Genomic DNA, 14,990 nt, shown 5'->3' on the forward strand with positions numbered 1-14,990 from the left:
TTTGCAAACAACAGACCTGACTGACTCTGTGAAAATCAAAAGATCACTAGCTTATTTTTTGCTGCAAAGTGTTTAAACATGCTAGGAACCGCAATAGAATTCTTCTTAGACATCAAGTCAGATTGTATATGATCAAATAGTTACTGTGCTACCCGGCTACTATGTTAAAAGATGAAAATGTCATAAAAGTGACCGTCTAAAGTAAGAACTGCTTTGCCCCAAGCCACCGAGATGTGTTAACTAGGTTAATCTCTTATATTTGTCTCCAACAGTAAGATTGAAAACTTCACATCTCCAAGGCTGCATACATTCAAAACCATTTAGCAAGAGACAGTGCAAATGTGAAATGCTACAAGTAAATCAAAAGAAACCCATTTAAACCCCCAAAGCAATGTGTTTATCATATATAGTGCAGAGAATTTCCACCTTGGAGTGGCTTCATTCCAGTCTGTTTCTAAAGCAGGTTAGTTTTGCATGCACAAGCAGAGCAGGTATAAAAAGCTTAAAGGGAACTTGCCTGGAGTTTGACTGCTTTAGGTGATTCTGGCTGTTTGTATATAATAAACAAATGTAATATGTTAGAAGGCATCAGGGGCCACATTCTCAAAGTATCTTAGACCAAAGGACAGATCTAAGCCTTTAGTAAACATCACGTATTCGGCCATGCGATTACAGTATGATCAATGACTGGAGCATGTAAAATTGTTCAGCCAATCTCATGCCTTTATATATTTTTATGCATTCATTTACTAATATAATCTATATGTATGGCAAATTACAGGCCAGCACTTCTTCCTCCAAGATGCTTTCTAAATACAGGCCAATGTGTACTAATCACACACACACACACACACACACACAAACACACACATACACACTTTAAAAGCACACACATACTTCATATGAAATCGAAAAACGAATGGGTGTGACGTCATTTCGAACAAAATCTGTTTTTGAGTTATTTTAGGTGGTTTGTTTCAGGAAAACTTTGTACCGGCTGGTAAACAACTTCTTACTGCCATTGGTACATGTCACTGATAGGTGTGACCTGAAGCACCACCTACTTTGAGGCTGACCGCTAATTCTAGCTACGTTTTCAGTCAGTTAAAATCAGTCAACATGAACACACCGTTGCGCAACGTTATAAGCGAGCTGGTGCAAACTTACCTAAGTCTGTACGATTGTTCAATGTAGAGACCTTTTCCAAGAACATGTCATGTGATTTTATTTTTTTTAACTAGTCTACAAAAGGAAATCTACTAAAATAATGTTAAGTGCCCATTCACTCTGTAGTTTGATATGCTGCATCAATCTGTGAGTTGAAAGCCAAATCAAAAATCTGCCAAAAGTAAGATATCATTATCATTCTTTTGTCTCTATTCTGCCCATTAACAGTCTTATATACCCTTCTTTGCAGTAGTATTAGTGACTATGTTTACGTTTACAGAAAGCGGCTTAATTTGAGAAAGCAGCGTTCTTGTTTACATGCACTGTATAAGCAGCATACTCTTTACTCCTGTATACATGCAACTCGGTCAGTAAGCAGCTTTCACCACATGTAATTTCCCCGCAGCGCTTGTGTAAATAACAAACTTGGCATGAGAGGAACTCTTTGTTATTTTATTCTCAGTTGTTTTGCTTTACTTCCAGATATTCCAGAGTTGTTGCTGTGTTTGCTTCCTTAACTTTCTATCTCGACCTGCAGCTGAATTGCGCTGCAATAGTGGGGTTTCCCTCTTCCGTAAAACTCTGGGATTCCCCCAATGTATGTGCACATATACGTGAACGTGAGGGACAGTCGATATTTTACACTGGTGTGTATAAATGGGTATGTGTGACGAGGTGTGGCCGGGCGGTGAGGGTGCACGGCCAGCACCGAATCAGATGATCAGTGGGAGAGCGAGATAAAGGGGGGCCAGAGGCGCCAGTTCAAGAGAGAGAGAGAGGCATGCGGCTGCGCTGCATGTGTGTGTGTCCATGTTTGTTTTATGTTCTTTTAAGTTGAGTTTTACATTAAAATTTACATTGACTGTTCAGCCAGTTCCCGCCTCCTCTTTGCCTATCCTTTAACTGTTACAGTATGGTTTATAGTGTATGTGCATTTCCCCTTCCGCAATGTTGGGCTCCATCCTATGACGTTTGTTATTCGGTCTGTTCACGCACATGTGCACTCTTCAAATACCTATCAGTACGCTGCTTGTGTGTTTACATGGCCACATTAAGCTGCGTTCTCAAGGAGAAACCTTGGTGTTTTAAACCGGCATTTCATAATCCCTTAAACGTCTTAAGGAAATCGGCGTTCTCGTTTACATGACTTTTCAGAATGCCGCTTCTTCAAAAACCCTGGAATAAACTGCTTTCTTAAGTGCATGTAAACGTAGTCAGTGGTCATCATAAATTACAATAACAGAGGGTAACCGGCACATTCTATGGCCGCATACAGCATGTTTGTGGATATGCACCAGAATGCAGAATGTAAACAATGACAAATTACACATTATCTACTGCATACAAATGACTTTAAATCATCGAGTGGTTAAAAACACTTTTTTTTTTTTTTTTTTTACTGATCTCATGTAAATCCTACTCAAAGAATGAGGTATGAAGTCATTGATTACACATTTAAATGTCACATTAGTTACAGTTTTACATGAAGTCTTGTGAGCAAGGGAGACGTGGCCGATGTCTGAATGTTTGCAAACAGTATTCTGTTGCTCAGCTTTTTCAAGTTTGCAGTGAGTATACCAGGGCCTTAAGAGCCAGCAGTTCAACTTTAAGGTATTACTGAATGAACATCTACAGAACCAACACTGACAGTCTACAAACAACACCAGCAATGACAATCAAGTGCGTGTAATCCATGGATGTTTGTTAATTTTGTTAAAACTACTCTTTCAGCAAAAGAGCACCCTGATGTCATTGTATGTTTAATTGATTATAGCTTAAAGTTTTTACAAGTTAATAGTGAACTATGAGAGCTTCCACCATAAATGCATTACTGGAGTTTGACTGCTTTAGGTGATTCCTAATCAGGCATAGACTGAAATCGGCAAACTTTTTTCAGTTTCTTCTGATATTTGTTGAAAATATGTGGAATGCTGCGAAATGGATTTAAACATGTTTAAATGGAATTGAGCGTACTATACTCTTAAATGGTAGCTAAAAGCCTAATCAAAATATACAAAATATTAAATAAACATGCAAGCATGTGTAGAACTTTATTAAATACTGGCATTCCAATGCTGAAGACATATGTAGAGCTTTTGCAAAGTTCATCCCCTACCGAGATGTGACAGTTTCCCAAAAATTAGCCATACGTCCTTTACTCAATTAAGACTTAACATTTATTAGTGTGTATATCCAAGGGGGTTCCACATGAACAATGTGAATCAAGGGATAACTTATAGAAAAGGAACTCACTGGAATGTTGTGATCTTTCCTTCCTTTGTGAGAGGATGCAACATGAGCCAGATACTGAATGACTTTTTTGGTGTTTTCCGTCTTTCCAGCACCTGATTCCCCACTAGGAGAAAACATTAAAATCATAACACACACCAAAAGCATGAGACAAAGTAATCATGTTTTTACGCTTTACCCAAATAACACAACAAATAAAGCATATATTTCGTCACATTTGCATAATAAATTCACCAGTACAATAAGCCAATAGGCTACATCCTGTATCACAGGTCTGGTAACTGTTTGTTTTTCCAGCTGTAGTTTCTTTAAGCAGCTGAGGCTCTGATTGAGGAGATTTTGGCCTTTGATGCTGACAACTGCTACATTAACAACACTCCTTTTACTAGGCAAGTGTTAAGTTTTATGTAATATTAGTGGAATGTAAAAGATGGTGTTTTAATTTCTATTATTTTATAACACAACAAAATGCATTAGAGTAATCCTGTTTTTAATGAAAAGTTAATGCATTACCCATTACTGATTCAAATATTCTTCTTGCTCAACCCAAGCCCATAAATGGAAAACATCTTTAGAAAGACACAAATCCAGACTTTTTCTTCAAAGGCCTGTACAGCAATTCACTTAAAACTGATATTTTTCAATGCAGTATCACAGTGGAATTGGTATAACTCATGAAAATTGTCAAGAAACATCATATTTCATATATTTAAGAATATATATATATATATATATATATATATATAAACATTGAAGAAATATATATTGTACATATTTTTATTATATTTTATATTGCAGAATATATCTAAAAACATTATAACAGTATTGCAAATAATTATGCTATTTAATTGTAAACTACAGTTAAATATTATAATTATGTTAAGTAAAATTGCATCACAATTACAGTAATATTCTTTTCGCAATAGAGTAAAAATTTTACCAAAGACTGTGTGATTTCATTACCACTAGCACAAAAATAATAACCTAATGAAAATTGTAATTATAATCACCCCATACCCACAATCATATTAAGATGGGATAAGAGATAGACTTGGGATCAGAAGATTTTCCCGATAATGATCTATATATCATGTGATTTTTTTCAGATATAAATAGGGCTGCTCACTGCACAATAGTCTTTGTCTTTTCAAACATTTTTCTCAACACAACTTTGGTAAAGTGTGAACGGCAGGGTTAATTAAAGTGGGTCGCCTACCAGGATGTGTCTGACGGATGACATCGCTCAACTCACATAGTTTTCCATTAAATTCAACCCAAATCATTATCAAAGGACATAGATTATTTACTATAGTCTTTAATGGATGATGCCTGTATATTGTGTATAAATACAGTTGAAGTCAGAAGTTTATATACACTTAGGTTGAAGTCATTAAAACTAATTTTTTAATCACTCCACAGATTTAATATTAGCAAACTATAGTTTTGGCAAGTCGTTTAGGACATCTACTTTGTGCATGACACGAGTAATTTTTCCAACAATTGTTTACAGACAGATTGTTTCACTTTTAATTGACTATCACAATTCCAGTGGGTCAGAAGTTTACATACACTAAGTTAACTGTGCCTTTAAGCAGCTTGGAAAATTCCAGAAAATGATGTCAAGCCTTTAGACAATTAGCCAATTAGCTTCTGTTAGGAGGTGTACCTGTGGATGTATTTTAAAGCCTACCTTCAAACTCAGTGCCTCTTTGCTTGACATCATGGGAAAATCAAAAGAAATCAGCCAAGACCTCAGAAAAAACATTGTGGACCTCCACAAGTCTGGTTAATCCTTGGGAGCAATTTCTAAATGCCTGAAGGCACCATGTTCATCTGTAGTACGCAAGTATAAACACCATGGGACCACACAGCCATCATACTGCTCAGGAAGGAGACGCATTCTGTTTCCTTGAGATGAAAGTGGTTTAGTGCGAAAAGTGCAAATCAATCTCAGAACAACAGCAAAGGACCTTGTGAAGATGCTGGAGGAAACAGGTAGACAAGTATCTATATCCACAGTAAAACGCATCCGACATAACCTGAAAGACTGTTTAGCAAGGAAGAAACCACTGCTCCAAAACTGCCATAAAAAAGCCAGACTACAGTTTGCAAGTGCAACGGGGACAAAGATCTTACTTATTGGAGAAATGTCCTCTGGTCTGATGAAACAAAAACTGAACTGTTTGACCTTAATGACCATTGTTATGTTTGGAAGAGAAAGGGTGAGGCTTGCAAACCGAAGAAAACCATCCCAACCGTGAAGCATGGGGGTGGCAGCATCATGTTGTGGGGGGTGCTTTGCTGCAGGAGGGACTGGTGCACTTCACACAATAGATGGCATCATGAGGAAAGAAAATTATGTGGATATATTGAAGCAACATCTCAAGACATCAGCCAGGAAGTTAAAGCTCGGTCGCAAATGGGTCTTCCAAATGGACAATGTCCCCAAGCATACCTCCAAAGTTGTGGCAAAATGGCTTAAGGACAACAAAGTCAAGGTATTGGAGTGGCCATCACAAAGCCCTGACCTCAATCCAATAGAAAATTTGTGGGCAGAACTGAAAAAGCGTGTGCGAGCAAGGAGGCATACAAACCTGACTCAGTTACACCAGTTCTGTCTGGAGGAATGGGCCAAAATTCCAGCAACTTATTGTGAAAAGCTTGTGGAAGGCTACCCAAAATGTTTGGTCCAAGTTAAACAATTTAAAGGCAATGCTACCAAATACTAACAAAGTGTATGTCAACTTCTGACCTACTGGGAATGTGATGAAAGGAATAAAAGTTGAAATAAATCATTCTCTCTACTATTATTCTGATATTTCACATTCTTAAAATAGAGATTCTAACTGACCAAAGACAGGGAATGTTTTCTATGATTAAATGTCAGGAATTGTGAAAAACTGAGTTTAAATGTATTTGGCTAAGGTGTATGTAAACTTCTGACTTCAACTGTATCTTTCATAGAGCCTACACAATGTATTTTCAGTTACAAGTATGACTTTTTCTGGTTTGACAGCTTGAATGAAAGACCTATTCAATGCTACATACAGAGAAATTGCATAATAAATATCGCCATTTCTAATCATTCAGTTTGTACAGTTACACCAGTTTCATACACTAACCTGCAAACTCATCACAACTGGTTTCAGTAAATGTAACATAGCCCCCTTGTGGTCTCCCTATTACATCAGACTACACTGAATGTAGTGTTGTCACGGTACCAAAATTTCAGTAGTCGGTATCGATACCAGTGAAATTTCATGGTTCTCGATACCAATTTCGATACAACACCAAAAATATGCTAATATGATAATGTGCTATTGAACACATTTAAAAAGTTACATTTCAATGTCAATAATAAAAGTAAAAGAAATGTTTCTCAATTAAGGATGCATTGCTTAAATGTTTTTAAGAAGCACCCTACTGAAATCTGTTTTTATTGTTTCCAAAATCATGTTTTCCTTTGTATTATTTTCCAGAACTCCATGTTTTAAAGTTTAAATTAATTTCATCATCAAAATAGTGTCTAATCAATTAATTCTTAATTTTTAACAAGTGAAAATAGAACTTTTCAAGATGTCATTGCATTTTTTTTTTTTTTTTTTTTGCAAAACTTTTATTTAACAGCAGTCTTATTTGTGATATACTGCTTAGTTATTATTATTATTACTACAGTTAATATTACATTTTACTATACAGTTGTAAAATATTTGTCACAATTTCTTCAATTTCAGGCATCTAGCTTTTATTTTAAATCGTGCTTTTATTAAGACGTGTATTTTTTGACGGAAGCTTCACTTTTCCGGATAAACAGTTCGCAACACGGTCCAGCGTGATCATTGAAGACTTTTAAGTCATGTCAGGAATCTCTTTACACTGGCCTTTGAGTCTGACAAATGAAATGTAGGACACAGTTTTGGGGTGTTTGTATTTTGTGTTTAAGATTGCTGGTGTTTGTGTATGTGGTCATTTTTAAATGTTATGTTTTAAATTTTATTCCTGTGAAGCACTTTGGTCAACTCTGTTGTTTTAAATGCTATATAAATAAAGTTGAGTTGAGATTAAAGTGAAAATGCTGTAATTTAATTATATAAATATATAGTTTACGTGTGCTGCGTGATTTACTGTGAATTAGTGCTCTGCTTTGTCGTTTGATATGTGCGAAAGATTCTGTGGAGTTTCCAGTGTATGAGCGGTTGGCTTTATACATTAAAGTATGCAGCTCATCCACACTAAGATTGCAGCCTTAAGCTGTTTTATAAATCACACTAGGACATGTCACCATTTTAATTTAATTAATTGTCAATTTCAGTGTAAAAGTAGTCACAGAACACACGCTCAAAATAAGCATGTGAGCATTTTAAAGCAGTTGTGTGTCAGTCATACTGCGCGCTGGTACCGGATTGAGTCATGATCAGTACTACCGGTACTGCAGAAACACTGGTATCATTACATCTTTTTTTATTTTAGTATCGACTTCGTACCGAAGTACCGGTACTTTTGACATCACTAATTGAATGGAATGCAGTGAATGGCAGTGAGCTGAAAGCACACAAATTAGCTTCTAATTTAAATGCCGACTGATTTTAATATATTGATGCCTCAAAAATATATCGATAAAATAACGTGCTGATCAATAATTGATATATTGGTATTTTATGACATCCCTAATAAGAGCAAAAAAAATGTACAAAAATTTAAAAAAAAATACACTTCACTAAGAAAAAAAACAAATTATTTTGTTTTTCAGGTGAAATATGATCTGGACATTTCTTCTTGAGATTTACCCAAAGTCAGGTTGTTCAGGGCTTTCGAGTATGTCAGCATTCTGCTTGTCTTTAAGCAGTTAACAATCTGTTTTACCGGACGCAAGCGCCACATCAAAAGCAAATTACTCACATTATAATCAATGATGCTGTCTACACTGGATGCCTCCGTGAATTCTTGTGGAATTAAATTTTTCATTTGTTATACATTTAAATAACTTCTGACCATTACATCAAATCCAGTCTGTGATGTTTCAGGTCTCTGAATTACTCATTTTAATTATTTTTAGTTTCTAACCACATGTATACACAGCCATACAAACATATAGATCATGCATTTAGGCCTATAATCTTGGCTTGCAGTGTGGTATGTGCTACAATGGAACCTGCTCAGAAGCTTTCAGAAAACTTGTTAAAACTCACTCTCACAAACAGATGAAGACTCTTACAGTGCTTCTGGCAAAGTTTCTCAAAAGTCACATGGGCATGAGAGAGACCCTGTTATTGACAAAGTGCAATGGACAGAAAATGTCTACAGAGGAATTCATATAGTCTGACGCAGTGTGAGGTGCTCTAAATGCCAAACAGCTGAAGCTACTGACATTTAATGCCAAAATAATACATGACTGATGTTTTCAGGCATGGTTGTACATGGCTCTTAATGTAGAAGTCCAAAAACACATATTCCCAAAACTCCATTGCAGCATGATGATCTAATGGTTACTCACGTGCAAAGAATTGATTGGTCCTCACGATCTATAAAAGAGGAGACAGAGAGGGAAAATGAGTCAGCATTTTTAGTTAAGTTCACCTGGGATTTTAATTGAAACCAATGCACTTAACATCTAAAAGGGCTTAAAAAAATAAATAAAACAAAAACCACCATTTCACCAGAAAGTGATTTTCATCAAATACAGAAAGACACATTAATATTGATGTAATCCTTCTAAATAAACTATAAAGCTATTTAAATGTTTATTTATGCAAGAGGATTTGACTTTTTACAAGCTACACCATATTTTTATTTACTCCAAGACCATATATTATGACCATATTTTTGAAAGACAAAAAGTCTTAAAAGAACAGCAAGGAGGAAGACGCCTCTGTTAAAATGGAAATGCGGTCCAACAGAAAATGACGTGTTGGCCTAAAGCATGAGCCAGAATACATCTGTGAAACTCGTTATGTCACATCTCGTCTACATTCAAAGCAAGTTTCCCTTGAGCTTGTCACTCTTCTGTAAATCTCACTTCATAAACAGGTTGGTCTTCCACAAAACAGTTTAAAGGAAAGTTCTAAAGCAAGCTGATTTCTCAAAGCCATTTCTAAGCAATACGAAACCTCTGCAAGAAAAAGATAAGGATTTAACCAACTTCATGACCACTTATTTGGAGGTGTTCAGAAAAGGTTTTGAACAGTGTGCATCCTGATTCTAATATGATTTGGAAGTAATTTCACTGATGATATATGATCATATTATGATTTAGCTTTACCGTGACAAGTGACCCAAACCCTATGCATTTCAGTTACCTGAAAAAAAATAATAAAATAAAAAGTAAACTCCAAGTTGAACATGAACATGTAGTTTTATGGATCCAATTAGATTTTCAACAACATTTAGGAGAAAATGTCACGGAATCAGTCAGAAAGTGTCAAAAAAGTCAAAAAGTAGGCTAAAACCATACCAGCCTTAAGTGCACTTATCTCGATAGCTTTAGCTCATTTTAATCAAACAGTGATGAATCCCATGCTGGAAGCTCATCTGAGCTGAGACTGGGTGGTGTCTCAGTTCCCGAATCTGTAGTTGCAGAATGTGGCTAATGAGGTAGATAACTTAATGGCACTGTTAAACGATTACTCTTGCAGTACTCTGCTGAGTCAAGACCCTCCTTGAAACTTCAGGCATTTGTGTTTCTGGCACATGGAGCTATAATATACCTGTAGAGAGCTATCCATTAGCATCCCCTTTCATCTCTATGACTGTGCTCAACTAGCGCAGGGTTCCCAGAAAGCTAGCGAAATGGAGGCTGCCATCTTTGCACTTGGGTGCTCAGTTCCGGGATCGGGTATCACGTGACCGATCACTCATCAATGGGAATAGATAGGGAAAAATATAAATCAATTTCACGCTTTTAAGAGCCCCTATCTGTCACCGGATGACGATATGCTAAAATGTATAATGTAAATTGAAATGGTTCTTGGATAAAATTTTCTTTCGTCATAAATCTCGCCTACATTTGAATGGCTGTCTATGGAGAAACATGCTTTTTGCCATCTGGTGGTGTAGTTCAAGCATCTACCAGCAGGTGCTAACCAGCCAATTCCTGCCCCCTGGTCTGGCAGAACCAAGTAGTACTAGATATTGCCCGACAGGTATATCGGTCGGCCGATATTAGCCTTTCACCGATATATCGGTATCGTGTATATTTGACTGATATGAAAACTTTTTTTCAGAACATATAATGCAGAAAACAATGCTTTAGAATTGGTGTCATAGCGTAGTTTGTCCAGCAGAGTGCGCTCCGGCTCCACTGTTTACAGAGCTGAGCTGACGGTGGCTCTGCAGACAGGGCGGAGTTCAGCTGTGTGTCGGTAAGTTGCTAACTAGTTTGTTAAATACATACTGGAAACTTAAACAATGACCCCATCATTTTCCCTTTTCAATATAACTAATATAACGTTAACCCTGTCCCTGACAACCATGTCACTCATGTCTGTTTGAAAGGTAAACATCAGAGCATCTTTTTGCAGCTCAGCAATCAACAGTGCGGTGGTGGATTGTGTCTGTTGAGTGTTGATTTCACGCCATGTTGTTACTTAGTTGGTGAGACACAATGCTGGAAATTAAAATAAACAACGTCCATCTTTTACTCTCTGTGACAACGAGCTTATAGCTAACTAGCTAATCACGCAGCTGCTTTCATTGTTGTCAGCTGAGTGGAAACTAATGAGTAAACATGTATTCACCAAACTGTTTTCTTTAGGATTCATAGTTTGGTACCCCCTTCAACCGAACAATTCCAGTCATTGCATTTTTAAAATGTAATATTTAAAAGTCTGGTTTTCCACCGGAATACGGCGTTACACCGCTGCCGCTCTTTATCTCTTGTCTCGGCAGTATTAATATAGTCAGCATTTGACTGATACTAAACAGTAATACTGATGTTTATTTAGCTATTTATTGTATTTTTATTTATTCTTTATTTTAATGGTCAGCATTTGACTGATACTAAACAGTACTGATGTTTATTTAGCTATTTATTGTATTTTTATTTATTCTTTATTTAAATGGTCAGCAACTGACTGATACTGAACATACAGTACTGATGTTTATTAAGCTATTTATTGTATTTTTATTTATTCTTTATTTTCTCAGTGTTCATTTAAGAAAGCAGCCTTCTGGTACCTTTGCGTAGTCATAACGGTGCAAAATCGGTGCAAAATCCACATAGAAAAGGTCTGTTTTCATTCCAGCTCAAAAATTAAATATATCGGCCACCATATCGTTAATCTGTGAATTTTCCCTCTCAAAAATCCCATATCGGTCGGGCTCTAGTACTAGATATGATAAACCTGCCCAACCCATCCTAAAAATAGTGGTCACAGACATCTTTTCTTTAAAGCAAAACAGAAACACAATATGGTGCAATTTCCCTGAAAATTCAATGCATTAAAAGACATTTAGAATTAAACATGTTACTAGAAACATAAGATTTTAACATTTACAGGTGTGCTACTACTTGGACTTACAATTTTCATCTTGAAGAGATCTGAGTCCGATGCTGTTTTAATACTGTTTATGTTGCACAAATTTACAAGCAAAATTGTCACAAAAAGACATATCTGTTTACAACTTATAAACTGCGTTTTTGTTTTCTGTTTTTAATCTGGGCTTTTACTCAATATATAAAATGATTTATTTGAATCTTACAGGCCTTAAAAAGAAGTCCACCTATTGGATCAGAGGATGCCTACAGATAAAATAGTGCTGACTGCTTTCCTGTTCTAGCAGCAGGAGGTCAGGGCTGTCTGGGATGGAGAGGATCTACAGCTGGGCTGATCCTCAGTATGGGGTTTCCTCCACCTGGCCTCATTTTGTTCACTAAAAGCCCAACTCTAAGACCCTGCCCTTTAATCAGAGCCAAAATGCATAACATAATGTTAGAGAGAATGATAATGCCATAAAAAAAGGGAATTTGTAATGTTGTAAAGCTGGAAACGCTTCATGTTTAAAATTCTGATCACAGAAATCACAAAGACATTTGGTTACAAAAGGACTGATAAATCCAGAACCCATTTTTCACCACAATGGTGCTGATTCTCGTGCCGTTGCACTACTGTAAATAATTTTATTTTATGCAACAAAACACTCATAGTAAAGGGAAGTGTTTCCCTAACCCTAACCTAACTCAACCCTAACCCCTAACTAGACTGGTTGTGGTACCGGCACCCTGTTGGTGGAAAAGGGGCTTCTTTAACAAGGAATAAATAACAGGATGTTGGATTGATGAAGTCATAAGCAGCACTATAAAAAGTGCTCCAAAAACAATATTTCAGAACAGTAACCATTTCCCAGGGTGGAGGCCATTCCCTAGAGAAACTTGCGTTGTTAATTCCAGTGTGCTCAGAGACATTTCCTTTTGTGTGGTGAACACCAATCTCTGGTCGTTCATGACCATATCTGTCTCGGATTACAAAGGCACAGATTTGGCAGTCAAGGATTCTGAAGAATGGCCTCTCCTATCAGCACAGCTGCAGAAAAGGGAAGGATATAATCAAGACAAGAGAGGGCTCTTGACTTTTCACTGCATCCTTTGTCAAGGCCTTAGCAACTATTCTCTGTATAATGACATGGTGATTACAGAGATGCCAACAAGCATACAGGCATAATTAAGGCACATTTCAAGACTGCATGATTGTGTGAATTAGGGCCGTCACGATTATGAAATTTGGCTGACGTTTAATTGTCAAACAAATAATTGTGATTATGACGATTAATTGTCTGTTTTAGGGCTGTGACAATTAATTGTCTTGTTAATGGATTTCAAGATTAATTGTCATATAAATTGTCATTTTTAAGGTGTGCTTTTTTTCTGCATGTGTGCTTCATACACCATAAAGAAGTCATTTTTACATATTTAACTTCAAATATATTAATCAAATCAAAAATAGGAATAAACTATGATTTCCTTTTAAGGCTTTAAAAACTTATGAATGAAAAATAATGTTTTAAATATTAAAATATTTCTAAATACTTAAAATGTCTCTTTTTTTTGGTCAACTTTAGTTTTGGTAAATTTTACATTTGCACTTATTTTTTTGAACTATATTTTATAATTTTTTAAATAATTTTTTTTTTTATATATGTATTTTATTATATTTATATTTTATTTTTATTATACAGGGCTCCAAACTGCACCTAAAATAATTGAACAATAATTAAAAATCTAGTCGCCACTGGCGACAGTCAACCCGACTGTTGCCAGTTGCAACTAGATTTTAAATTGTGCGTTCATATGCGGTTTTGTCAGAAATCATTTGAGTTATTGAATACATTTTTAGAACGTGCACAAGTGTGTCTCCGTCGCTTTTCACCAGTTCTGTTTCTGATGAAAGTTCTGTTTCCCTCAAACTGAGGGTTTGAACTCAGGAGCTCAAGTAAGCAGTTTGAATCAGATTCACTTTCTCAGCGAATCAGGCGTCAGTGAGCTCACAACTGGGAGTGCAGACATGTCAATAGGAGTCCCATGTGTATTTCGGGCTTCTTTATAATTAAAAGTCCCGTATTGTGTACCACTTTTTTTCTTCATCTGTTACCTATTAATTGTAACAAGATGTGTAAACTGTGTTATGTGTAAATCAGATGTTTATTGTAATTCTCATACTGCTATGTCGCTTGGAACTGCACCCAAGACTTTCACCCACTGTTGCACTTATGTATATGGTTGAGTGACAATAAAGGGATTTGATTTGTTTTTTGTTTTTTTTTGGGGGGGGGGGGGTATGTTTTGGATTGGAGTAACACAATAAACTGCATCTGGAATTTCATTCAATTTGCACTCTTATAGTCTCTGTGTCTGGGCCATCTGGTAACAGTAAAATAAGACTAATAACGCAATATTTTAAAACAATTTATATTTATTTATATATATATATATATATATATATATATATATATATATATATATATATATATATATATATATATATATATATATATATATATATATGGCTGTTGGTGCCAGATGTGCTGGTTTGAGTATTTCTGTTACTGCTGATCTCCTGGGATTTTCATGCACAACAGTCTCTAGAATTTAGTCAGAATGGTGCCAAAAACAAAAAACATCCAATGAGCTTCAGTTCTGCAGATGGAAATGCCTTGTTGATGAGAGAGGTCAACAGAGAATTGCCAGACTGGTTCAAGCTGACAGAAAGGCTATGGTAACTCAGATAATCGCTCTGTACAATTGTGGTGAGAAGAATAGCATCACAGAATGCCATTCTGAGATGCGGGTTGGCGTTGTTTTGGCAGCACGAGGGGGACCTACACAATATTAGGCAGGTGGTTTTAATGTTGTGGCTGATCGGTGTTTATACAGCTCTGGAAAAAATTAAGAGACCACTGCAAAATTATCAGTTTCTCTGGATTTACTATTTATAGGTATGTGTTTGAGAAAAATGTAAATTTTTGTTTTATTTTTTAAAGTACTGACAACATTTCTCCCAAATACAAATATCTATTCGATCAATGGGTTATCAGCTCGTTTCTGAACAGCAATCTAAATCGAGCAATTCTGTGATTTGGCG

General features: G+C 36.1%; 1 protein-coding gene across 2 annotated transcripts in view; it reads right to left on the reverse strand.

Moving 5' to 3' along the window:
* Window positions 1-14,990, reverse strand: part of myh10 (myosin, heavy chain 10, non-muscle) — an 85,544-nt gene that overhangs the window by 38,433 nt on the left and 32,121 nt on the right. The window contains exons 4-6 of one of the 2 annotated variants that reach the window (XM_051707833.1): window positions 8,912-8,939; window positions 3,421-3,523; window positions 518-547 (exon numbers count right to left, since the gene is read on the reverse strand). In XM_051707833.1, the coding sequence (XP_051563793.1) occupies window positions 518-547; window positions 3,421-3,523; window positions 8,912-8,939 (161 nt within the window). The remainder of the gene's footprint in view (window positions 1-517; window positions 548-3,420; window positions 3,524-8,911; window positions 8,940-14,990) is intronic. The other variant, XM_051707834.1, reaches the window with a different exon arrangement.

This window comes from Myxocyprinus asiaticus, chromosome 9 (genome assembly GCF_019703515.2).
Source record: "Myxocyprinus asiaticus isolate MX2 ecotype Aquarium Trade chromosome 9, UBuf_Myxa_2, whole genome shotgun sequence".
Classification (NCBI taxonomy): Eukaryota; Metazoa; Chordata; class Actinopteri; order Cypriniformes; family Catostomidae; genus Myxocyprinus; species Myxocyprinus asiaticus.